This window comes from Heloderma suspectum, chromosome 3 (genome assembly GCF_057233095.1).
Source record: "Heloderma suspectum isolate Gila_16-S chromosome 3, 16-S_ref, whole genome shotgun sequence".
Lineage (NCBI taxonomy): Eukaryota > Metazoa > Chordata > Lepidosauria > Squamata > Helodermatidae > Heloderma > Heloderma suspectum.
In genome coordinates this window covers 258,387,962-258,415,441 of record NC_139460.1, presented here as the reverse complement: position 1 = coordinate 258,415,441, position 27,480 = coordinate 258,387,962, and the positions used below count along the sequence as shown (strand labels likewise).

The following is a 27,480-nucleotide window of genomic DNA, read 5'->3' as shown; positions in this document are numbered from 1 at the left end:
GGTCTTGCTTAATTTTTTTCTTTGAGATCTTATTGCTGTAGTAGTTGCTCCAGTTTACTAAGGATATGTTTCTTATCTTTATGGAGGACTGATAGTTTCTTATAACTGCCCTGTACTGGGAAATGTGTTTATTACTACATTGTAATTAGTCTCCCTTGCCCTCTTTATAATACTTGTAATTAATGTATTTAAGTAAGCAGGATCTAAAATAGCTCAGAATCCTGATTATCTCAATTTCCATATTGCTTGGGTAATTACTTGGGTAATAGGTAAATCAGATTCAGATAGTTTCTGCAATATACTGGTTGCAAACTACTATTTTCGTCATGTCCAACTTTTTTTTAGGTGAAATGAAATTACTTAAGTTACTGCTTGTTACTCCACTGTGGTTAGCCTTGCGTAAGTGATTGTGGAGACAATATCCCAGATTTTGTTACTATGCATTTTTACTTGGATGCCATCGCATTGGATGTTGCTTTGTCCTGTTAGGGATACTTTTCAGCCTGTGCAGCCTGTGGATATGGACTGGATTCTTGGAGAGGTGAGATCAACTAGATCATATTGTTGGAGGGGGGCTTGTAGGCTGTCTATTCCAACCTCCTGTTTGATGCAGGAAATCCAGCACTAGAGCATCCCCAACTGGCTTCTGTTTGAAGACCTCGAGAGAGGGAGAGCCGATTGGTTCCATTGTTTAACTGCTCTTACTGTTTCCTAACATTAAATTGAAATCTTCCCTCTTGTTTAACCATTAGTTAATGTATTAGCCATTAGTTCTCATCCTGCCCTCTGGCACAGCAGTAAACAAGAGTGCTTCCAGAGGAGGTTTTATAGTGCCTTCACCCTACCTCATTCTCAGAATGTTAGGGGGCTCCAGATGTCGTCTTCCACTCATAACCCTCCCATGTTTTCCCACCACTTTTTCTGTCTTTTTTCTTACTACAGAAAATTTGTGAAGCAAAAAAAGAGGGAATTGCTGCACAATGCCTTCTGATTGGTAGTGTTAGGAGCCCTTCATCTGGAAGCACCCTGTGTCTTTGCCCTCTTCTAGGTGACAGCCCTTCATGTATTTGAAGAGTGCTATCATATCCCCTGTCAATCTTCTTTTCTTCAGGCTGAACATACCCAGTTCTTCAACCTTTCATCATAGGGCTTGTTGTCCATGTTCCCCATCATCTTCATTGCTCTCCTCTGAACCCATTCCAGTTTGACTACATCCTTCTTAAAGTGTGGGACTCAGAACTGGACACAGTACTGAGTATGGGGATGGGGTTGGACTAGTACAGAATCAAGTGGAACTCTTCTTGTGACTTGGAAACAATGGTTTTATTAATGCAACCTAAAATAGCATTAACTTATTTTGCAGCTGAATCACACTATTGATTCATATTCAGCTTCTGTCTGACAAGTCCCAAGATCCTTTGCACATGTACACCAGCCAAGCCATGCACCCCCTTCTGTGCATTTGATTTTTATTTTATTTATTTTACTTTTGCCTAAGTGCAGGATGTTGCATTTGTCTCTGTTAAATTTCATTTTGTTAGTTTCTGCCCAGTTTTCCATTTTGTCAAGGTCATTTGAATTGCATTCCTGTCTTCTGAGGTGTTAGCTGTCCCTACTAGTTTTGTGTCACCTGCAAATTTGATAAGGATTCCATCCACTCCTTTATTTAAGTCACTGATAATTTTTTAAAAGAGTACTGGGCCCAGGACAGAGCCCTGTGGCACACTATTCAAAACATCCCTCTAGTTTGATGACGAACCATTGATAAGCACTCTTTGAAGATGGTTTTCCAACCAGTTATGAATCCAATTGGGCTTCTTCACGCTGAGCTTTTATCCTGAGATTGAGATTGCACCTTCATGGAAGTTTGTGGGTTCTTTACATGATGCCATGATCATTCAAGGTGTCTCCTGCACTAAATGTCCTTGGTTCCATTTTTAAATAAATCTCAGATAATGAGCTATCAAATTACCCCTTTGTGTTCGGCTTCAGTTCCCTCCTTGAAAAGAGGAAAAGCGGCAAGAAGAGGAGTGAGATCAATGAAAGATAATAGAAGACTCATATATGGGGAGGAGGGGGGAAGGGGTGGGGGAAAAGGAAGCACATGAAAAAGGGAGTTGTTGTGATCCTGCATTTAAAATGGAAGCAGAAAGCCCCATTTTAAATGCAGGATTTTAGGGTGGTGTAGAGATACACATTGGACAGTTCATGGTGGGGAGTTCTGACAACATGTGGTCCACTGGAGAAGGAAATGGCAACCCACTCCAGTATTCTTGCCAAGAAAACCCCATGGAATGTATCACAAGGCTAAAAGAGATGACGCCAAAAGATGAGCCTCTCAGGTTGGAAGGTGTCCAATATACTACTGGGGAAGAGCAGAGGGAATTTCCAAGTAGCGCCAGAAAGAGTGAAGCGGCTGGGCCAAAGCCGAAAAGACACTCAGCTGTGGATGTGTCTGGTGGTGAAAAGAAAATCCGATGCTGTAAAGAACAATATTGTTTAGGAACCTGGAATGTAAGATCAATGAATCAAAGTAAGCTGGAGGTGGTCAAACATGAGATGGCAAGATTGAACATCGACATCTTGGGAATCAGTGAACTAAAATGGACAAGCATGGGCGAATTTAATTCAGGTGACCATTATATCTACTACTGTGGGCAAGAATCCCTTAGAAGAAATAGAGTAACACTCATAATTAACAAAAGGGTGGGAAAAGCAGTATTGGGGTACAATCTCAAAAATGATAGAATGATCTCAGTACGAATCCAAGGCAAACCATTCAACATCACAGTAATTTAAGTCTATGCCCCAACCACTGAGGCCGAAGAAGCTGAGGTTGATCGGTTCTATGAAGACCTACAACACCTTCTAGAACTAACACCAAAAAAAGATGTTCTCTTCATCACAGGGGATTGGAATGCTAAAGTAGGAAGTCAAGAAATCTCTGGGATCACAGGCAAGCATGGCCTTGGTGTACAAAATGAAGCAGGACAAAGGCTAATAGAGTTTTGCCAAGAGAACATGCTGGTCATTGCAAACGCTCTTTTCCAACAGCACAAGAGGCAACTCTACACATGGACATCACCAGATGGTCAATATCGAAATCAGATTGATGATGTCCTTTGCAGCCAACGATGGAGAAGCTCTATACAGTCAGTAGAAACAAGACCTGGAGCTGACTGTGGCTCAGATCATGAGCTTCTTGTTGCAAAGTTTCGGCTTAAATTGAAGAACGTAGGGAAAACCACTAAACCATTCAGGTATGACCTAAATCATATCCCTTATGAATATACAGTGGAGGTGAGGAATAGATTTAAGGGATTAGACCTGATAGACAGAGTGCCTGAGGAACTATGGACAGAGGTCCGTAGCATCGTTCAGGAGGCAGCAACTCAATCCCTCCCAAAGAAAAAGAAATGCAAGAAAGCAAAGTGGCTGTCTGATGAGGCTTTACAAGTAGCTGAGGAAAGGAGGGAAGTGAAAAGCAAGGGAGAAAGGGGAAGATGTACCCAACTGAATGCAGAGTTCCAGAGAATAGCAAGGAGACACAAGAAGGCCTTCTTAAATGAACAATGCAAAGAAATTGAGGAAAACAATAGAATGGGAAAGACTAGAGATCTCTTCAAGAAAATCAGAGATCTCAAGGGAACGTTTTGTGCAAAGATGGGCATGATAAAGGACAAAGAAGGCAGGGACCTAACAGAAGCAGATGAGATTAAGAAGAGGTGGAAAGAATACACAAAAGAACTATCAGGAAAGATCTGAATGTCCCTGATAGCCATGATAGTGCGGTCACTGAACTTGAGCCGGACATCCTCGAGAGTGAAGTCAAGTGGGCCTTAGGAAGCATTAGTAACAACAAAGCTAGCGGAGATGACAGTATTCCAGCTGAGCTATTTAAAATCCTAAAAGATGATGCTGTTAAAGTGCTGCATTCAATATGCCAACAAATTTGGAACACTCAACAGTGGCCACAAGACTGGAAAAGGTCAGTTTATATTCCAATTCCAAAGAAGGGCAATGCCAAAGAGTGTTCAAACTACCGTACTATTACGCTCATTTCACATGCCAGCAAGGTTATGCTCAAAATCCTACAAGCTAGGGTTCAGCAGTATGTGAACCGAGAACTACCGGAAGTACAAGCGGGGTTTTGAAGAGGCAGAGGAACTAGAGATCAAATCGCCAACATTAGCTGGATCGTGGAGAAAGCAAGAGAATCCCAGAAAAACGTCTAGAACCCCAGAAAAACGTCTAGAAAAACATCCAGAAAAACAGTAAGAACCAGACATGGAACAACCGATTGGTTCAAAATTGGGAAAGGAGTACGACAAGGCTGTATATTGTCGCCCTGCTTATTTAAGTTATATGCAGAGTACATCATGAGAAACGCTGGGTTGGATGAATCTCAGGTCGGAATTAAGATTGCCGGGAGAATTGTCAACAACCTCAGATACGCATACGATATCACCCTAATGGCAGAAAGCGAAGAAGATCTAAAGCGCCTCTTGTTGAGGGTGAAAGTAGAGAGTGCAAAAGCTGGTTTGAAATTCAACATTAAAAAAGCTAAGATCATGTCATTTGGCCCCATCACTTCCTGGCATATAGAAGGGGAAGAAATGGAAGCAGTGACAGATTTTACTTTCTTGGGCTCCAAGATCACCGCAGACGGTGACTGTAGCCATGAAATTAAAAGACTCTTGCTCCTTGGGAGGAAAGCTATGGCACACCTAAACAGCAGTAAGAAGCAGAGACATCACCTTGCCGACAAAGGTTCATATAATCAAAGCTATGGTTTTCCCAGTAGTAATGTATGGCTGTGAGAGCTGGACTGTAAGGAAAGCTGAGCGCCGAAGAATCGATGCTTTCGAACTGTGGTGCTGGAGAAGACTCTTGCGAGTCCCCTGGACTGCAAGGAGGTCAAATCAGTCCATCCTAAAGGAAATCAACCTTGACTGCTCATTGGAAGGACAGATACTGAAACTGAAGCTCAAATATTTTGGCCACCTAATGTGAAGAGAAAAGTCACTGGAAAAGACCCTGATGCTGGGAAAGACTGAAGGCAAAAGGAGAAGGGGACGGCAGAGGATGAGATGGCTAGATTGCATCACCGATGCAATGAATATGAACTTGAGCACTCTCCGGGAGAGAGCGGAGGACAGGAAGGCCTGGCGTGCTATGGTCCATGGGTCACGAATGGTCGGACGCGACGTAACGACTGAACAACAACAACAAGAGATACCCATCATCATCTAATTCACACTTAAGCTGTTTTCTCACCAAAATTTTGCCAAATGCTTTGGTGAAATCGAGGTAAATTACATCCACAGCGTTCCCACAATCTATAAGCTAGTAACCTATTCAAAAAGAGGTAATATTTGTCCGACAGGATTTGGCTTTGACAAATCCATATTGACTTCTGCTAATCCCTGCATTGTTAGCAAGATGCTTTTAAACTGACTCCTTTATAATCCTTTCCAGTATCTTTCCTAGTATTGAAGTCAGACCACACTGTAGTTTCCTAGATCCTCCACTTTCCTCCTTTTGAAAACTGAGACAAGATGTATTTGTCTACAGTCCTGTGGTACATCAGCATTTTCCATTCTTCCTCCTAAAGGAGGGAGAGATTCAGCCTTTGTTAAAATATTGGCCCTGAATCTTACCATAATTTCTGGCTAGTCTCAAGTATTCCATTTTTGGTATAGGTGCTCAGGCACATGGTAGCATCTCAGCTCTGTGTTTTCTTGTATGAAGCAGATTATCTAGATCCATTTCAGTCTGGATTCAAGCCTGGTTATGGAGCAGTGCACCAGCTTTGGTCACCTTGATAGACAACCTATGTCAGGAACTGGATGGAAGAGTGTGTCCCTGTTGGTTCTGCTGGACCTCTCAGCATCTTTTGATACCATCAGCCATGGTAGCCGGGATGGGAGTTGGGGACACCATTTTGTAGTGATTCCAGTTCTTCCTGTAGGAGTATTTCCAGTAGATGATGCAGGGGGACTCCTGCTCAGTGCTGTGGTCCATAGTCCATGGCAGCCTTCCCCAGCCTGATGGCCTCTAGATGTTTTAGACTGCAATTCCTATCATCCTCATCCAGCATGGCCACTGGTTGGGAAAGGCTGACCTAAGCTATAGAATTTCATGACTAAAGGCTTCTTTAAAGGAAGAGTTTGTCTTCCTTACTTTTCTCCATGATTTTCAGGTTTCACAAGTCCAAATTGCCACTACATTTGTAGAAATATGATGAAGCAACCACATGGTAGAAAACCCTTACTACATGGTAAGGTGGGTTCATTTTCTGTAAAATTTTAATGGTTCTGACCTTCAGATTGAAAATCTACTGATTCCCAAGAAGGAGGGAATAACATTGCTAGTGGGATGTAATACCAGCCTTCAAATTACAGGTAAGTAGAGGGGACCTGGCCCTCTTACATTTTGTGCTGGCCTCTGTAGCTACAGTTGTTAGAAGGCAATGGGGCCCTTATTTAGCTAAAATTGGGAATCAGGGGTGGGGTTTGTGGATTTCATGTAGGCCCCCTGTATTTCCCCCATAATTCAAGCACCATAGAAAAGTTTGTTAGCGCTATTTTGTGTGTGTTCTTTTACCTTAAAAATCATTTGAGTTAACCATGCAATTTTGAACTTAGTACAAATCTAAGATGCCTTAAGTCCAAGTAGTAGCTTACGTTATAAATTGGGAACACATTCATTCTTTCTCTCTCTTTATGCTATAACTGCATATTTCTGTAAATGACCAAGTTTCTATATATATACTTTGCAGTTGCTTTTATAGAAACAGTCTGAAATAATTGCCACATTTTCTAGTGGTGGGAAAATCTGAGTGGAAAAAATGTGTTTTATGCTGGTGGGACAGTAAGGTAAGATAGCTATTTGTGTAATCTGAATCCTTTTTTTAGATTCAGTCACTGCAGAAATAAACTATAGCCCTACTGTGAACTTGGGAAACATTTCCTCTTTGTTAGGATTAGTTGGCCTGGTTGTCTAACCCATACTGAGGACACGAATATGACAACTGATGCTGCCTCACTGAGACTTCAGTAGGCCTAGAACGGACCAATAAATACTTCATCACACCAAAATGAAAATGGGCAAACTGTTTTATCTTTTGCTTTCACTTGTGTGTTCCATTGATGAACATATTTGTCATTATCTGCTATCTTCTCCTGTCCTGTTCTCTCCACATCATTTCCCTGCTCCATTTATGTTGCCAACTGTATTGGGGGTTTAAAAAAAAAAATTAACATGGTCCCAAGGTTCCGTTGCAGGAACCTGCCTTTGGCTGCTCTTACATTCCCATTCTCTCTCTCTCTCTCTCTTTGTCTCTCTCTGTCTCTCTCTGTCTCTCTCTCTGTCTCTCTCTGTCTCTCTCTCTGTCTCTCTCTCTCTCTCTCACACACACACACACACACACACACACACACACTCTCATTTTGTATTTGGGCAGGACACAGCTATATGAAAGCACCCTTTCAAAGGAGCAGTAAGCAGAACTGTCTATGGCCTTGCATTGACCAATTGACTAGAGTTCAGATGGGCTATACAGGTAGATATTGGCTTCTGATTATTGGCTGCATGATGACTAACCAAAGGGGATTACAGGCTATTTCAGAGTATGGAGAGGTGAAAGGCATACAATAGAACTGAAAGGCGGGCTAAAAAGGTTTTAAATAAGCATGAGGGAAATGAGTCCAGCACAGATTCTGAACATTGCGAAGACACATGAGTTTAGGCGGGTTGTGTACTTGAAAGAGCATTACAGGGTAGTGTACTTGGAGGAGCATTGTATAAATCTCTATTTTGCATTGATAATAGAGAAGAAGTGGGGAAAATGCATCTATATTGAGTGATTGACACACAAGCATGTCTAGCAGTTTATTTATTTGTATCTATAAGATGCCTATAAAATAAGTTCTCTAGGCATTTTACAATTAAAAAATAAAACAATAATACAATACAAAGATCTAGAAACATAACTGTTTTATGTTTTATAATACAAAGACCTAGAAACATAACAATAAAACAGTTATGTTTCTAGGTCTTTGTATTGTATTATTGTTTTATTTTTTAATTGTAAAATGCCTAGAGAACTTATTTTATAGGCATCTTATAGATACAAATAAATAAACTGCTAGACATGCTTGTGTGTCAATCACTCAATATAGATGCATTTTCCCCACTTCTTCTCTATTATCAATGCAAAATAGAGATTTATACAATGCTCCTCCAAGTACACTACCCTCTAAGGCTCTTTCAAGTACACAACCCACCTAAACTCATGTGTCTTCGCATTAAAATACAGAAGTAAATACAAAAGCCAACATAATAAAAATACAATACAAAGCCAACCCAATAGAATTCAGTAAAAAAACAGGAGGAACTAGAACCAACTAAGAAATAAAGCAAGAGTTATAACCACCAAAATGTAATAGGGATTAAAATAGTAAAGATTTAACAGGCTTGGGAGAACAAAACAAGTCTTAACCTGGCAACAGAAAGAAAACGATTTTGACGCCAGGAAATTTACCTGAAGAGTGTGTTCCATAACTGGGGGAGGGGGAGGCACCACTTAGAAGCCCCTTTCTCTAGTAGTCATCCTTCAGGCTTCATGATCAGGGGGTACTTGAAGAAGGATCCCCATAGATTACCGTAAGGGTAAGGGTAGGCACATATGGGGGAGGAGGTGTTCCATTACATACTAAGGTCCCAAGTGTGAAGAGTGGTCAAAACCAGCTTTGAGACATAGGTGGCCATTTCTTTACCTACTTACACATCTGATTATTTGTTGTTGTTGTTGTTATTTATTACATTTCTATACCGCCCAGTAGCTGGAGCTCTCTGGGCAGTTTACAAAGATTAATAACATTAAAAATACAATATACAGAGATTAAAAACCATTTACATAAAAAAAAAACACATGAACAGACAATATACACAAAAGAAGCATATATCTAAAACAACTTCAAACAATCTCAGAAGCAAACAACCATAACTATAAGGCATTCCAGTATTGATTAAAACTTATCATATGCTGCTGAATGCCTGGTCATAACCTGGTGCCGAAAAGATAACAATGTTGGCGCCAGGCGGGCCTCATTGGGGAGATCATTCCAAAATTTGGGGGCCACCACCGAAAAGGCCCTCCTCCTTGTCACTGTCCTCCAAGCTTCCCTCGGTGTAGGCAGCCAGAGGAGGGCCTTAGATGTTGAGCATAGTATACGGGTAGGCGCTCCCTCACGTATTGTCAGGAATGACTCTGAGCATGTGGAGATAGTTAGCAGCTCAGATTCAGATTGGGAACAGCCAGAACTGGGGGAGGTTTCCTCCCTAGTGAGCTCAGATATGGATAGGCGTTCTCAGGAACTTGGCTTGCAGATGGCTCGACCTGAAGGTCCTCCTCTTTCCTCCCCCGTGAGAACCCAGGTCTTGGAGGAAGAGCAGAGTGCGGGGTGTGATCTGAGGGATGCTAGAGTCTGGCGCAGAGCGAAGTGGGAAAAGTTAGAGACAGAGCTCAGGCGTTCCACCCGGTTGGCTATATGAGATAGCTTACATAGAGGGGCACAAATGTAAGGGAGGGGCATTTCCCCCTAAGTTATTCTGGCCGGCAAGTTCTTGTTCAAACTCTGAATCCCACTTGGCTCCTCTATTGATATTGGTAATTATGTGGAGTAGCTGTTTTCCTTTGTAGTCTGACAGTCTCTGAGGATTTACATTTGTAAGGAACCTGGTAGTTAACTAATAAAGTAGTGAGCCTGAAGCCTGGTGCCTTGGAATGTGTGATTGTGAATGGAGAGAACCAAGGGACCTGACAGGTATTGTGGTCCCAATCCATGTAAGGCTTTATAGGTTAAAACTAGCACCTTGAATTGGGCTCGGAAACATACAGGCAGTCAGTGCAAGCGGGCCAGAGTCGGTTTTATATGTTTGGACCTTCTGGTCCCCATTATTAATCTGGCCACCGCATTTTGCACGAGCTGCAGTTTCTGAGCTGCCTTCAAAGGCAGCCCCATGTAGGGTGTATTGCAGTAATCTAACTTGGAGATTACCAGAGCTTAGACAACTGAAGCCAGGTTATCCCTGTCCAGATATGGGGCATAGCTGGGCCACTAACCGAAGTTGGTAGAAGGCACTCGGTGCCACTGACGCCACCTGAGCCTCAAGTGACAAAGATGGCTCAAGGAGAACCCCCAAGCTACGAACCTGCTCCTTCAGGGGGAATGCAACCCCATCCAGAACAGGTTGGGCACCCTCCATCCAGTCAGAAGAACCACCCGCCAACAGCATCTCAGTCATGTCTGGATTGAGTTTCAGTTTATTAGCCATCATCCAGTCCATTGTCGCAGCCAGGCACTGATTTAGCACATCCACAGCCTTACCTGAAGAAGATGAAAAGGAGAAATAGAGCTGCATACTGATGACAACGCACCCCAAAACTCCGGATGACCGCACTCAGCGGTTTCATGTAGATGTTTAATAGCATGGGGGACAGAACTGACCCCTGTGGAACCCCATACTGGAGAATCCATGGGCCTGAGCAATATTCTCCAAGCACCATCTTCTGGAGCTGACCATCCAAGTAGGAGCAAAACCACTGCAATGCAGTGCCTTCCACTCTCAGCTCAGACAGTCATCCTAGAAGGATACCATGGTCGATGGTATCGAAAGCCGCTGAGAGATCAAGAAGAATCAACAAAGTCACACTCCATAGGTCATCATACAGGGCGACCAAGTCTGTTTCTGTGCCAAAACCTGGCCCAAACCCCGACTGAAATAGATCTAGATAATCGGTCTCATCCAAGAGTGTCTGGAGCTGGCTGGCAACCACCTGCTCAAGAACCTCTGGAAACCATCCAGATCCATTAGTCTCCAGGGGTGGATCATCTTAATAGGTCCCCCATCCTTGCAGAGGGGAAAAGCTGCTTTAAGTCTAAACCCTAGCAGATAATGATCTGACCATGACAAAGGGACTGATGCATGGTCCTCCACCTTCAGACCACCATCGCCATGTCCAGTTGTGAAAACCAAGTCTAGAGTATGCCCTGCTACATGCATCGGGCCGATGACATGTTGGGACAGTCCCATGGTCATCATGGAGGTCATGAAATCCTGAGCCACCCCAGACAAGGTGCCCTCAGTGCGAATGTTGACATCCCCCAGAACCAACAGCCTGGGGGATTGCAACAGTGCACCAGAGACCACCTCTGTCAGCTCAGAAAGGGAATCTGTTGAGAAGTGGGGTGGGCGGTATACCAACAGAGTCCCCAATCTGTCCTGCTGGCCCAACACAAGGTGCAAACACTCCAGACCAGTATTCACATGGATAGGGAGCCTGCAGAGCCTAAACTGTTTCTCAGTTTAGTTTTTTTTAGGCCTATCTGTACCATAAACAGTGCTGTTTTTGTTGTTTCGGGTCCCTGAGGTAATTTTTATTTTAGTTATCCTTGCCCAAATATATTGCTGTGAGCTTCAATCCATGCGAGAGGATTTTTGATCCTTGATTGTAGCTAAATATTTTGAACATAGAATATAATAACTAGTATTGGAGACATCTATATCTTAAGTTCCTAATGCTACGTTTAGAGTACACATCACATTTTGTCTTGAGAAAATGAAATACCCCCCCTGTTGATGATACCCTTATTCTTTAACTGAAGTTTCTTGTAGTAGCTTGATGGCTGATAAGTGAAGAGAATATGATGTAAATATTGAAATATTAAAATTTAAATTCCCAAGGGGGAAAATACATATCTGCCTACTACTAAGCCAAATCTATGGGGAAACTATCTTTTCCGAGCTTACCAAAGGATTTAATTTATCTTGGAAATTGAAGGCCATGTGGGGCAATTAGAAGAGTGTTAAAAGCCCTCTGAATTTTCCTGGAATTGGAGTGTGTCTCCACTGATGTATGTTTGTGTTTCTAAATTCTAACTTTGTGGTTTCTCATTCATTAGTCTAAATGCCAAAAAGCCTCTCTGTAGAATCAATATTTTTACTTGGCAAAATTGGTCCCTCTTTCTTTCCCTTCTTCACTCTTCTCCCCCCACTTCCTAGCCAGAATGTGTCTACATTCAAATGATCACCATTGTAATAATTTTATGAATGTTAATACAAATGTGAATGTATGCCCTTCCTACAGCTATCTTGCCAGACTGAATGTGGTTTGATTTTTCTTATCACTTGTTCTGAGCTGAAGCCTTGCAATCTCCCAAAATATGAGCCCATGTCCTGATTTGCATGTAACAGCAACCCAGGGTTTAAACAACCCATGGACTGTTGTGCATGAGCGAGAGAGAGAGCACATTGTCTCCTACATGCCCACCACTTCTGCTTTTACTCCAAGCAGCCCCTTCATAGAGAATGTTGAGTGTGATTTGCGAACCCAGACCACTGGGTTGTTTAGGAGTTATCAACAACCCAGCTGTTAACCCATGGTTTGTTGTTGGGTTGTTTAGCCTGGGTTGTTTAGCCTCTAAACAGCCCAGTGCTCTGGGTTCACATGTCACGCTCAACAGCCTACAAACAGGCCTATCGTAGGTTATTGATTAAAAGCAGAAGTGGCTGGCGCACTGCAGGCAGCTCTTTCTCTCTCTCTCTCCTGCTCATCCCCAACAGCCCACGGGTTGTCATTATGTGCAGACTGGAGCCATGCTTAACAATGTATATCTTCATATCAGATTTAAAAATTGGTGACAATGACATTCAGAATTAAAATATTGTGATTTGTAAGCTTTCTTGATAGAGACTGTGTTGCTTCTGTGTTCCAGATACCACCCAGCTTCTCTTTGGTGCTTAAATAGTAAGCCCACATTTTAGGATGATGTTCCAAAAGGGAGAACAATGGACTTAGAAAAACTCTTAACAAATTTATTATTACTAGAGTGTTGAGTCCTGGATGTAAAATGAAATGATGTATAAATGCCAAAGACAATGATAAAACAGTTACCTAGACTTACTGCAAGGATAAGTGTCAGATATTACGCAGATCCATTAAAACATGCCTCTGCCATGCTGATCCTAAACACAGAAGTGAGTGGGACTTACTTCTATGTAACTGGCCCACTTAGCAGTTGTGGGTGCTCCAGGATACATACACATGGAACTTCTGGAAAGCACACTTTTCCCATTAGTGCAGTATCAGTTGCATCTACAGGTATGAAATAGCAGTCTGTATGTAGGGCAGTCCCCGGCATTGCAAATGAGTTAAATCCTGTGTGGGAACTCATGTGCATGTAGTGCCCTGGTTCAGATCTAATTTCCAGGCCTTGACCACTTGATAAAGTGTTTTGATTTTTCCTTCTAGGTAGTTCTAGCTCCCAGTGTTCAAAGGGGCAATTAGTTCATGAAGATGTATCAGCTGGGCCAGTCAATAGTCACTGTGTCTCGGTTCTTTTTCTTTTTTAAGGATGATTCTGTATGACTGTAATTGTCCTGTGAACAGTATTATGAAAAGCCCATCTAGTGAAAATACAGGAGATTGTAGGATGGGGAGGCAAAGATCACCTCCGCCATTCCTCCTGCCCTGCTAGTTTCAGCCCGGCAGGGCGTAGGAATCTCGGAAGCCTCTGAGTTCGGGGAATTTTGAGCGGCGAGGGCACAATCAATAGGACAGCACCTAAATGTTTAGAGCTCTGCAAAGGTTACAAATACACGGATGTTCTGTGTGGAGAAGCTGGTACTGGTAGTTCACCCCAGCCCACATGGTTCTTGAAGATTAAGGCTACATCTTGAAAGCAGTCCAAGGACATAGGATAAAAGACCAATCAATTTTTGTAAAGCTGAGCAATCACTGTTCAAACAGTGCTGTGGAAGTTGTATTGCAGAGATAACTTTATTCATTGGAACAATCTCTGTTGTTTTATGCATGCCCTTTTTTCAATATACTGTTATTAAGCATTACAAGTATAGTGGTATCAAAGGTGGGTGTTTTTTGTTTTTGTTTTGCCCCACTGTTGTTTGGATTTTATAATGCAGGTGGTAATTCGATTCCTTTGTCTAGTGGTCCATGTACTAAGCAGCGGTTATTGTTGGCACAATTTCAGGGGTTATAATACGTATTTATTTAACAACGTTTATAAACTGCTTACATTAAAGACATTTCTAAGCCGTGAACAAAAGCAAGTCTTCATACGGAGGCTTAGATATGCAGAGTGCCCCAAAAGTAGGTATACAGTATAGTTTATTTGCACTTTATTACATTGTTTATTACATTTACATTTGTTTAACACTTTTTAATCTCGTAAGTGCTCAAAATGTATTCCATCAACTATCACTCCCTGTCACTCACTCTTCCCAACTGTCATTCTGACTCCACCCACACATCTTCTACTCACACATTCTCTCCCCCTCCCATCAACATTCCAAACAACTGTATACCTACTTTTGGGCCACCTGATATATTATATCCAGACTTATCAGTAGATAGTAAAACTAGAGATAGCCAAAGCTACATTGGAGAGATATTCAGAACTTGCAGAGCTTTGAAGTGAACTTGGTTTGGTTTGGTTTGTTCTTACAGTGATGTGTAGGCCTTTATTGTCCAGTATAAAAGTGATTATTAATAATAACCTAATATGTAAGACCTCATGAGGGATTCCTCAGTGATTGTGATAGTCTGCAGACCAAAACCACTGTGTCCCCTCTCAGGTTTTTGCAGAAAAAGTGACAGATTAATACAGAAATTAAAAGGAAAGGAGGTCATGCTGAAAGTAGCAGAGAAGCAAGCCCTCAAATGGAGAGCAGAGTGGAAAGCTTCAAAATGTTGCTGTATGGAGATTTCTTAAAACGCAAATGCCCAACATGTTTTTGGCAATTAAGTTGTCTTCAGCCTCAATTGTAAATACGTTAATTTGAAAGAGAGGATCTTGCATATTCTGTTGATCTTCTGATATGTTAGTGATGTGTTATGTAACATTAGTTCCTTGTTTTATTTGCTTTGAATATTGATATCTTTTATGAGTTCAGTTAATGACACTAATGAATTACATCACTGTTTTCATGAATTGCATTAAGCATTCTATTCCATGTATACTTGCTGTTGAAGAAATATTTGTCAAAACACTGGCATAATATGACAATGTCGGTCTGCCCCCATTCACAATCTCCTATTTTGGACCAGCTGAAGTTTATGGACTGTTTTCAAAGACATCCCCATGTATAACACATTGCAGTAATCCAAACTGGAGGTTACCAGAGCGTGGTTAACTGTAGCTAGGCTATCTCTGTCCAGGTGGTATATCAGCCAGTTGGTATATCAGCCTAAGCTGATAAAAGGTGCTCCACTGAAGCCATCTGTGCCTACAGAGACAATGCTGGGTCCCAAACCACCCCAAATTATGAACCTGATCCTTTTGCCCAGCAGTTTAAAGTTGGATTAATTGTGGCAATTTTGCTACTTTGGAAGCACTTCTATATAGGGAAAGAGTAGGCAAACCATGTGTAGACTGTCAGGCTTGAACAGCTCCACACGGTTTGCATGCTTTTCCTACACAGAAGACCTATTCATATAGGAAATTCATCATGTTTAAAGCAGTGTGTCATCAATTATGTTATTTAGATTAGAAGCTTGGAAAACTGCTACTTTCTTCTCTGGTGTTCCAGCAGGTATCACTATGGGGAGTCCTGAGATCGTGATCCAGGTGCTTTCCAAAGCTTCCTGCATTTCCAAAATTTGATCAAAGCCAGCTATTTTCATACCTGAATCCCAAAGCTCTTAGACTGCTCAATCACACTTTGATTTACAGACTTATGCACATCCATATAAAGGACTGAGATTACAATTGGTTCTCCAAAGACTAAATAGTAGTCTCTAAGATTGTGAGTCTTCCAAGAGTAATGACCATATATTTATCTACATGAATGCCAATGTGCCTATTGATGTTCTGCTACTTTAGTATGGGTATTGGTTATAACTAGGAGAGTAGGATGTGGCTATCTATTCATTAAGCTGCTTTCTGAACCAGATTTGCTGCTTTCAGTGGTGCACAACTTTTGTTATTATAGGATCTGCCAAGAGGATATAAATCAACACAGCATGTGCTCCACTGTTATAAAAGCCCATTCTGTTGGATGCTGAAAGTGGTATCTGTACTCCTTCTGAAGTTTCCAAAATCTTGATAAAATGCCCTTCTAAAAAAGCTCTTGTTTCTACATCCAGTGACTATATGCCCATCAAAGATGGCATCCTATAATCAGGCATGGCAATCCACTTTTTAGAAAAGAATTATGCTTTGGTCATATACAGCACTGGAAAACTTATGAAGAAAAGAAAAAAAAACCCAGTCCATATGTAAAGGTAATTAAATAGCTACAACTTTTGAGCTCTCACCTGATGTTTTACTGTGATACCGATGGTATCACTGGCATAGATACTTTGTTTTAGTGTTTCCTTTTCATTTCGTTAGGAATAACTAAGATCCCTGTCTTTTTCTTTGCTATTCCCTAAGTCTTTGATTTATGCATACAGACAAATACTGACCTGGCAGTATAAGTAATTTATGAAACGTAATGTTTATTAACTTAGAAAGAATATGAGGGACTCTCAAGAAGATAGAAGTGGAAAGAAAAGGGACTTGGAGTTGTTAGAGCTGGACGAACCTGTCAGTTTTGCTTTCTCCCACATTCCATTTTTTAAAATCTCAAGTTCTTTCTATCTCATTTATGAAGAAATCTGTGAATTTTGGTAAGTTCTTATAAAAAACCAAACCAAGCAAAATTCTCACCCATCTGCACCAGTTCAATTTAATAGGGACAGCTATTCCCAGCATGGAGAGAACCATGTTGTACCTGCCTGCCATGTTGCTGTTAAAGGTGAGGAGCCTGTCAGAAAAAAAAAAGAGGTGGCAAGCCTAATTTAACTGCACATGCATGGTTAAATACATAGTCATTCAAAAGCAGACTAGGCTAAGCACTTAATTGCTCTGCCTGGATGGATGAATCTGTCACACTTTCTCCCACTTTCAGTCTTTTAAACTCTCTAATTCTTTCCAGCTTGTTCATGAAGAAATTTGCTAATTTTGTTATATTCTTAACAAGAAATTAACTGAACTAAATTGTCATACATCCACAGGAGTTATGACTTGATAAACTGACAATATCCAGATAATTGAGTTTATGCAACAATCAGTCCCTTAGATTCCAGATCTGTCATTGTAAGATTCCTGTCAGATACCCTGTAGCAGCAAATAGTTCAGTCCTTGCTGAATTGTTGCAAGTTTGATGTTTCACTCCAGGATTTATGTCATTACATTTTAAAAATAATGTTGTGCTACAGAAAAAGCTCCTCTGTATGTGTGTTCCTATTCTGACAACTATAGAAAATAGCTCCTTTATTTCTGGCCTTTGCCTCAGTTTTCATCTGCGTATCTGTAGAAATGGCTTCATTCTCCTTAGGATCTTTCCATTGGTCTATTAATTCCCTCACCTTTTATTGGTTTAGATGGCTGTCAATTGGTCAGTTTTCTAGAATGTTTACTGGGACCATGTCTCTGTTCACAGGTCACGACTACCCATGGGTTGTTTAAGCCATGAGTAGTTGTGAACGAGCAGGAATGAATGTGCTGGTTCCTGGCTGTGATAAACAGTCGTGTTTATCATGACATCTGAACCTGGAACTCTGGGTTGTTGGGGGACAAACAACCCAGCGTTTGAACCCATGGCCACTCACTCATGCTACATTTTCAATATTGTTGACCATGTGCAAACTGGATCTATATGGGAGAGATAGTGGTAACCTGCATGATGCAGACATCTGGTATTGCCCACAATACACTACAGTCATTTATTAAATCATACATATATCTATTTATGACTGTAGAGAGTATATATTTGTTTTACATATGACTCCTAGCAAGTATAACATTGCAGAATGAAGAGAGCAGATATCATAACCTCCAGTTGTACTTAAATTTTGTAAGAACCTTTGCTGTGATTTTTAAATCAATCTTGTCATAATGGCGTAATTGCACAATTTTGTTGGCAGTTAAAATGAAGAACAGCTTTTTGTTGTTTCGTGTGTGTACACACACACACACCTACCTATATGCATATGCAGACACACACATATATCTTGCATCTCTTGTTATCAATCAGTTAAAGAGCTTTTAGGTAACCCCCTGCCAACCTAGGGCAAGATTTCATGCATATTTCATGCATATATAAAGATGTGTGTGTAGAGTGTGGTGTACCTTGTGTCTCTCGTTGTGAACCAGCTAAATAATTATTAGTTAATTAGTCACTATCCCTGAATTGCTTAAATGTACATATTTGCATATTACTAAAACTTCAATATTGGAATTTCTGTTTGGAAATAATTTACAGTGTAATAAAAAAAGCAGCTCTAATTGTTAGAAGGATAGACCATCTTTGATATTTTTTCGCACTCCCTGTTTCAGTAACACACTAGAATAAAAAAAGCCTAAAAAATTAGCATGCCATTAGTTCATAGTCCCACTGATTGACATTTTTCACCACTGATTAATCAACTAAAGCTTGGTTGATTAATCTACTGATTAAATTGATTAAAGATTGCAACCTGAAATTAGTCTTGCATACCTACACTGAAACCCAGGCACACACAATTTTGGTGTTCTTGGTTCTTTGAATTACATTGCATAAACCCCAGTCCTATTCATGAGTACTCAGAGGTAAGCCCCATTGATTACAAGTGTGTATAAGATTACCATCTTTTATACTGTTGTCTTGGAGCCCATCTACATGGGAAGTTTTCTTCGATGCTGTTATGGCTTAAAATTGTTAGGGACACATGATGTCATGGCCACTCAGCAGCCACCCCAGAGTTTACCTGTGGGGAAGCCACATTTTTGCAGACTACTTTTACTCTGTTGTTTTTCTTTAATTCAGCTCCCCTGCGGTTCAACTGCTTTGTGCACATCCCTCTGCTTTAAATGTGGTATGAACGGGGAGTTCCAAGGGGCGTGTCTTTCACCTGGCTGTGCTCTTGGTAACCTAGGTAGCTAAAGTAACTAGCCTGCCTTTCCAACACATCAAAGTGCTAGAGTGCTCTTTCAAGCCTTCAGAATCACGTTGCACGTCCTTTTTGCCCGTGGGAGTAACTAGCCTCTATGATTATGCACTTCTCTGGTGTTTGTGTTACTTAGCTTCTCTAATGTTGTGTGAAGTCACTTCTCTGATGTCTTGTATCTTCATTTCTCCGTGATGCTTGCAGTAAAGGCTTAAGGGCATAAGCCCTTATGTGCATAAGGGCTTAATTGCAGTAGCGATCTACCATGGTCTCAGGAACAAAGAAGCCTGTCATTGCAAGCAGGGAGAAGTGGCCAGGGAAGGAGAAAGGGGGCTTGGAAGCTATAACTCCATGACAGTTTGCTGGAATGGGGTAAAGTTGCGGTGGTGGGATGCTGTCATGGGGAGCCTTCAGATGCTGCAACGGATAATGGGGGATTTTCGCTTCTTCATTGAAAAGTGCGTACATTGGGGAAAGGGGGGAGCAATAATGCTGTCACAGTTTTCTAGAATGGGGCGAAATTGGTGGAATGGGCTGCTCTGAGGAGGGGAATTTGGCTTCTTCAGGGAAATCTGCACACATTGTGAAAGGGGGGGAATAACTCCATGACAGTTTGCTGGAATGGGATGAACTTGGGGTGGTGGGCTGCTCTCAGGGGGAACCTTCAGATGCTGCACTGGAGAATTGGGGATTTTGGCTTCTTCAGGGAAAAGTGAGCCCCATCTCCCTATTTTCTCCTATTCTCCTCTTTCTTTTGGCATTAAAAAAATCTACATAATGATTTTATCACAGTAGTGATCTACCGCAGTCTTGGGATCCACAGGCGTAGAGAAGCCTGTCATTGTGAACAGGGAGAGGTGGCGAGAGAAGGAATGGGCTTTATTTGCACTGGTGGGGGGGCTCTTATGTGGAGCTATATGTAGCCTGCCTTTTTAGTGCTGTTTCTAGCCTTCAGAATTGTGAATTTGTTACTCTCCATTCATAATAATGTTGTAACAGGGGGGAGCCTGGACAGGGGTGGGAAACAAGCATCTCTCATTGATTGAGCAATGTCCTGTCCCCCGACCCAACCCGGAAATATGTTCCTTTCAAGTGCTGTGTGACACATGAAAAGTGGATTTCTAAGGTACAGTACACTCGGCTTTTCTTGCTTTGTGTGTCCCTGATGGACTAAAGCCAGTTCCATGAAAACCTGGATAATACTCCAATGTGCTTCTCATTCTGTTGTCGTGAGCATCCTCCTCTTACTATAGTCATGTAAAGTCACACAGCTCTCCTGTTAACTCACTAATCAATTGCATTGTACATAAACTATAGTGATATAAATAATGCACAATAATTAGCATGCAAATACTTTTAATTTCATGTCTTTTGTGAACTTCGGTTTTGGTAAGCTATAATTCTTACTTAAATAGTTTATATATTTGTAAGTAAACAGGATAAAACACTATGATGCTATTGTAACACACACGCCAGTTCCTACAAATGTGTTTTGATTCCTACAAAACTGTAACCACATAACAGTGTACAAAATGTAGATCTATTAATGGAGATCGTGGGTTTGAATAAAATGTAAATTATTGATTTTTCTTATTTTACCTTTTTAGGGTAGTAAACTAAAAAAGCAGAAGTGTCATGCTGAAAAATAAAGAAACCATCTTTAATATAAAAGATTAAGAGCTTGTTAATCTTGATGGAGCTTGTTAGACTTATTTTTTTCCATAATGGTCCGGTTCACACATCACCATGGGTTAATTCACCTGCAGGTTCCGAGATGTGTGCCAACTAGGGACATGTGAACCCACCCCCGTCCGGGTTCTCTGGGTGTCAGGGTGGAAACTGAGCCGATAGAACCCCAGAGCAGTTCTGATTCTGAGGAGGAACAGCAATCCATGGGAGAGGAGTGTGCTCATCTCTCACAGGCACAGCAGCTGGCAGAGATTCCTCCTGCTAACATTCCTGAGATAAATAGTGACCCTGGCAGTGAGAGAGCGCTGGAGGGGGGCTTGCTGGATGCTCGACGCCGACGCCGGGAGTGACGACAGCTGGAGGGCACGGAAAGGAGGTGTAGCGCTCGTCTGGCACGCAAGCAACAGTCGCGTCCCAAGGACCCAAGGGAAAGAGGGAGGAACTCTCCCTAGCCCATAAGTTCAGGGTCTTCCCGTAATTCTCCTTCAAACAGGGACCAACTGCCTAACCTGGAGCATAGGCTACTCTGCTGTTCCTTGCTTAGTCGCTGGTGATTAGCATCTGAAAGAGTCATTAATTTGTAAAAGGATTAAAGCCTTGAAAAGAATCCTTTTGTCTGTGTCTTGAGTTGGCTATTGGAGTAGACTGAAAGACGCCACCAGGGCGCTCCTGGCACTGGGCACCTGCCCAGCCCCTGTCCCCACTTGCTGGTCCCCAGACCGCATTTGAGCCCCTCCCATGCTTGGTGAGCAGCCTTCACTCATCCTGGGAGCCTCGCTGAGCTCCGTGGTCACCATTTTTTGAAAAATAAAATGCCAATCACAAAAATGCACATTTTTGCAAATGTGCATTTTTGCGTATGCGCAAAAATGGGTATTTTCACAGAAATGCACATTTTTGCCCATACAGAAATATGCGCATTCACAAAATGCGCATTTTCATGCATGTGCAAATATGCACATTTTTGCGATTGGCATTTTATTTTTCAAAAAATGGCAACCAACAAAGCTAACTGAGGCTGTCGGGGTGAGTGCAGGCTGCTCGCCAAACGCGGGCAGGGGACGAGCGGGGGCAGGGGCTCAGCATGCGGGGGTGTGGGCAGGGGGGTTCTGATGAATTCCTTGATGGAATCGGGTGCCTGTGCCATCCCTAGTGCCAACTGCAATTTTGAATATGCAAGCCATGGCAGGGGTGAGCCACGGCTTTTTGTGTCATGCAAACCTGGAAGTCATGGGTTATTTGAGGGTCAAACAACCCTAGAACAACTCAAATAACCCACAACACCCGGGTTCACACAACATGACAAGCACGCCCCCGCTGCAGCTTGTATATTCAAAATGGCAGCCTGTGTGTGTCTGAGAGCCCTATGGCTGAAATAACCCATGATGCCTTACTGAGACATGCAAACCAGTTCATTATATATTATTGACAAAAATCCAAACAAAAAGGCAGAACTATATTAAAATGGGAACTTCAGGAAAGTTGTGTTGTAATTGGAATCATCTAATACCACTACACATCTTTGGCTTTTATCTTCTTCTATTGACAAAATATTATTTTCTGACTTTGATGTATATTTTTTATTTATTTATTTCTATACTTCCCCATAGCTGAAGCTCTCTAGGTGGTTCACAATAATTCATCAGGGCAGCTAGAAATTATGTGGATTTAGCGAGGCCATCTTCAGTCATTTAACATAGTTCCTAATAGACTCGTCAGAACTTCTAAGACTTGGAATGCAAGTAACATGATTATAACCGAGCAAGGAAGCAACTTGACTATCCTCTATGCCTTGAACAAAGTTTATTAGCCTGTGCATAATTTTAAATATAAATATTTGTTCTAATAATGATCCCCATTTTAAAACAAGGTCTCTTCAAGATAAGTCTTACTGGTGCAGTGGAGTTGGTATTTGAAGTATGTCCATCTGCATCTAAATGAGTAGCTCCAAGACAATCAGATTATGTAGTAGTTACTTTGGTGAGAATATCGTGTAAGTGGAATGGAAACTTCATTTTGAGTCTAATATTAGACCTTGCTTTGGAAAATTCCTTTTAAATGATCACAAGCTGGGAATAGCAAAAGAATTTAGCTTTCTACAGACAGCATTCACAAAGAATTTGTTTCTAACTGCTTATGTCTGGGTCCCTGGGAAAGCAGATGTGAAGCTTACCAAACTGAATTGGTTTGACCTGATGCAGTGTTTATGTCAGTTGTTGATAAGGTCCCCTCCCTGGTCTAATTTTTCCAAGATATCTTCATTCTTTGAGCATGAGTGAGCTTGGATAGGACAGTTTGAATGCTTGTTAGGTTACTAGATCTCAGATTCTTCCACAAAATTCTTATTGTCCACAAAGGAGTGTAAGTGAGCACGAGTCAATCAAACTGTTTTGGTTGTTTTCCATGTATCTGGAGTGTGAATCTAATCTGGACAGTAATCTTGCAGCTAGATTATGGATATTTATTCAGAATTAAGTAGCACTGAGCTCAATGGCGCTTACTTCCAGGTTTATAAGAATAGAATTGCAGCCTCAACAAGTCTGAAATTGGTTAGGCTAATGTACTGCTCAGTTTCACGGTAATGTCTTGCTCAGTTTCTGAACATCTAGAAAACTCTGAAATGAGATTAGCTAGGTTTTGAAAATGTCAGTTTACATTCCAATTCCAAAGAAGGGCAACGCCAAAGAGTGTTCAAACTACCGCACAATTGCGCTCATTTCACATGCCAGCAAGGTGATGCTCAAAATCCTACAAGCTAGGCTTCAGCAGTATGCGAACCGAGAACTACCGGAAGTACAAGCTGGGTTTCGAAGAGGCAGAGGAACTAGAGATCAAATCGCCAACATTCGCTGCATCATGGAGAAAGCAAGAGAATGCCAGAAAAACGTCTATTTCTGCTTCATTGACTACGCTAAAGCCTTTGATTGTGTGGATCACAACAAACTGTGGCAAATTCTTAAAGTGATGGGAGTACCAGACCACCTTACCTGTCTCCTGAGAAACCTGTACGAGGGTCAAGAAGCAACAGTAAGAACCAGACATGGAACAACCGATTGGTTCAAAATTGGGAAAGGAGTACGACAAGGCTGCATATTGTCACCCTGCTTATTTAACTTATATGCAGAGTACATCATGAGAAATGCCGGGTTGGATGAATCAGAGGTCGGAATTAAGATTGCTGGGAGAATTATCAACAACCTCCGATATGCAGACGATACCACCCTAATGGCAGAAAGCGAAGAGGATCTGAAGAGCCTCTTGTTGAGGGTGAAAGAGGAGAGTGCAAAAGCTGGTTTGAAACTCAACATTAAAAAAGCTAAGATCATGGCATCTGGCCCCATCACTTCCTGGCATATGGAAGGGGAAGAAATGGAAGCAGTGACAGATTTTACTTTCTTGGGCTCCAAGATCACCGCAGACGGTGACAGTAGCCATGAAATTAAAAGACGCTTGCTCCTTGGGAGGAAAGCTATGGCCAACCTAGACAGCATAGTAAGAAGCAGAGACATCACCTTGCCAACAAAGGTCCATCTAATCAAAGCTATGGTTTTCCCAGTAGTAACGTATGGCTGTGAGAGCTGGACTATAAGGAAGGCTGAGCGCCGAAGAATTGATGCTTTCGAACTGTGGTGCTGGAGAAGACTCTTACGAGTCCCCTGGACTGCAAGGAGGTCAAATCAGTCCATACTAAAGGAAATCAACCCTGAGTGCTCATTGGAAGGACAGATACTGAAGCTGAAGCTCAAATATTTTGGCCACCTAATGCGAAGAGAAAACTCTCTGGAAAAGACCCTGATGCTGGGAAAGACTGAAGGCAAAAGGAGAAGGGGACGTCAGAGGATGAGATGGCTAGATAGCATTACCGATGCAATGAATATGAACTTGAGCACACTCCGGGAGAGAGCGCAGGACAGGAAGGCCTGGCGTGCTATGGTCCATGGGGTCACGAAGAGTTGGACACGACTGAACGACTGAACAACAAGGTTTTGATGATTTGTTTTAATTGTTCCTTAGCGAATTGTCTGACACTAGAGTTCAGTGCAATTTGCTGAACAGTTAATAAATAAACATTGGATCAAGTTTGGTGTACCAGTGGCCATAGAAATGGTCCATATGGTATATGCAAAAATTTAAAATGCAAATTAGTGTTTTAATAATAACCCCCCTTGTCAATCATTTGCTTTTAAAATAGATGACATTTGACATATTGGGATTTATGAAATTCCCACCATTCTCTATAATGGAAAGATTCATGTGAAGTACCGTATGAAAGAAGTCCAACCAAATATGCGTGGGAACAGTATATATAATCTTTAACTAGTTGCTTAATTATGGTACTCAACAGCTTGCTGGCTGATATGTGGTAAAATGTTATTGTGCTTTGCTAGAGTTCCTCATGATATTGAATTAATCTGTTTGTAGATGAATAGTATAACATACTATATCTAGTATTTTCAAATGTGGAATGTCAGAATGTATGAAAACGGTAATTGATGAGATACATTATAATCTTACTGCAGTAAAGTTTATGTCAGATCACAGTTTCTGCATGCCAGAACTCTAGTAAGTCACTTCCAGAATATTCCCTCGTGGTAGTAATTCAAACTGTTCTGTCGTGCTGCAGAGGATACATGAAAAGCATGCCCAAGGGCTGAATTCAGTTTTAGAGACGCTCTTGGGGACTGCATTCCATTGGGGGTGGGCCCAAAGGCAAAAGAGGCAGAGGCAAAATACCAAAAATACCAGCACATTTTACCATAGAGCTCTTACTGCATGTAACTAAGCCTTAGGAGAGACATTTCAATCTTTAGAATGCGAAAATACAGTTCAAAAGCCAAGGAACCACCCAACGTTTGGCAGAAGAATCAGAAGAAAGGAGGTGGAACGGGGGAAAGGGGCATAGCTATCTTAGGAACCTGGGGGGGGCAGGTTGGGACCCCAGATAGACTGGATTTGGCCCAACACCTCTGCTATAGAAAAGCTTGCTAATGGTGGTGGTCACCATGAAATGAAAGAAAATTGGGATGCTGATTAACACAAGGCAAAGTTGTCTTAGAATTGTTGAAATCGTAGAAATATCACCAATTCCTTCTGGTTGCTGGACTGACTACAGAAATGTTCTGCCTGAAAACAATTTTAGGCTATCTCTAACAATGCTTGGTAAACTTTCAGATAGTTTTTTTTCCCTTCCAAATTGACAATACCCCTATAACCATCTGCTGTTCTATTGCAGGATCCATCTGCGTCATTTGAGAGTGGCTGGCCAGTAATTCTGCTATAATTTCTAATTTCTTGGTCTACTACTCTGTGCAGGTAAATCTCACTTGGCAATAGTGCAGCGGGTGAACAATGAAGGGGAAGGGGATCCTTTTTATGAAGTCTTGGGCATTGTTACCTTGGAAGATGTAATTGAAGAGATCATCAAGTCTGAGATTCTAGATGAAACAGATCTGTACAGTGAGTATTAATCTCCATGGTCTTTCCCCTCAAAACAGTATGGAGCCTCTCCTCTAATAAAGTTCTTTGTCTTGGGTTTTTTTTTTTGAGATAAATTAAGAACTATGAAGTAAAATTGGAACTCTAGTCCAACTAAAAATACTTATTATACCCACCCCAATGTCATGATATGAAGGCCAGAGTCAGCCCTACCAATAGACAGAGTAAGGCTGCTGGTGGCAGATGCTGAGGGGTGGGAAGCTGTTGGAGAATTGAATACTGTGTGCCATGTGGCCTGCCTTGTGCCCTCCAAGCAATTTTGCTGCCCCTCAGGTAAGATGGAATTCACGGTCCCATTGCCAATATAGAAGTAAAATTCAGTTGCATGTCTGGTCAGCTTTTGTTCATGGAATGGATTGGGGGTCCGGAGTGCCATCTTGCCTCAGGCAGCAAAATGTCTTGGGCTGGCCCTGAGGACATTTTTTACATACTTTCATTTGAAATACCAGAAGATTTTACTGTTGGGAGGCATCCTTTGGAATGAATAATGCTCTACCCCAGCATTCTTTCCCATGCCTTCCAAACTGCTGTAGGCTAGAGACAGACAATAGTTTGGGAGCTGAGTGGACTGAAGGCATTTCTGAAGATGACCGTGTATTTTTTGTTACACTGTCTACCTACACATTTTGCGGGTTTTTGAAACAATTGAAAAGCCTCGTTACCAGAAGAAAAGTGTGGTGAGTATAGACACCCCAGCAGCAATCCCTCTCCTGTTCTCTGAAAAAACTGTTACCTGTCCCTAGCCATAGGGAGAAGAGAGATCCATAAACACACATAGAGAGGATCAAGAAAACTCCAAGAAGAAAAAAGAGGGCAGCTGAACAATAGATATAGTCCCCAACACATTTCAAGGAAATTAGTTATTAAGTGAAATGTCTGTATAAAAACACAACAAAGTTATGCACTCTTAAAAAGACAACATTTAATGTAATAAACTATTAAACAAAATACTACAGCACCTAACCATAATATATGCAGTGCATATAGCTTCAGTAGTCAATATTAAGCAATAATGAACTCTATTACAATGAATGGCATACAAAAATATAAATAATAAAAACCTTAGTAATCAAAATATCACAGTCATATGAAAACTTGTTTAATGTTTCTTGATAAAAATTGCTGGGAATTTTTCTACTGTAGCTCACTTAAGCAGATTAAAATGTAATCTGCCCAGCCTGCTGTATCCCAGGCTATCCCCTAAATCAGCTGTCTCTTACTACATTAAATTTTAAGACAACAAATTCCAGCTTCAGCTTTTTAAAGTAAGTCTTCCCTCCCAGCATAAATACCATCAG

The 27,480-nt window shown here is 41.5% G+C and overlaps 1 protein-coding gene across 2 annotated transcripts in view; it reads left to right on the top strand.

The window, feature by feature from the left end:
• The window catches only part of CNNM2 (cyclin and CBS domain divalent metal cation transport mediator 2), a 181,036-nt gene that overhangs the window by 118,905 nt on the left and 34,651 nt on the right, over positions 1-27,480 (top strand). For both annotated transcript variants that reach the window (XM_084846429.1, XM_084846430.1), the window contains exon 2: positions 26,000-26,143. In XM_084846429.1, the coding sequence (XP_084702555.1) occupies positions 26,000-26,143 (144 nt within the window). The remainder of the gene's footprint in view (positions 1-25,999; positions 26,144-27,480) is intronic.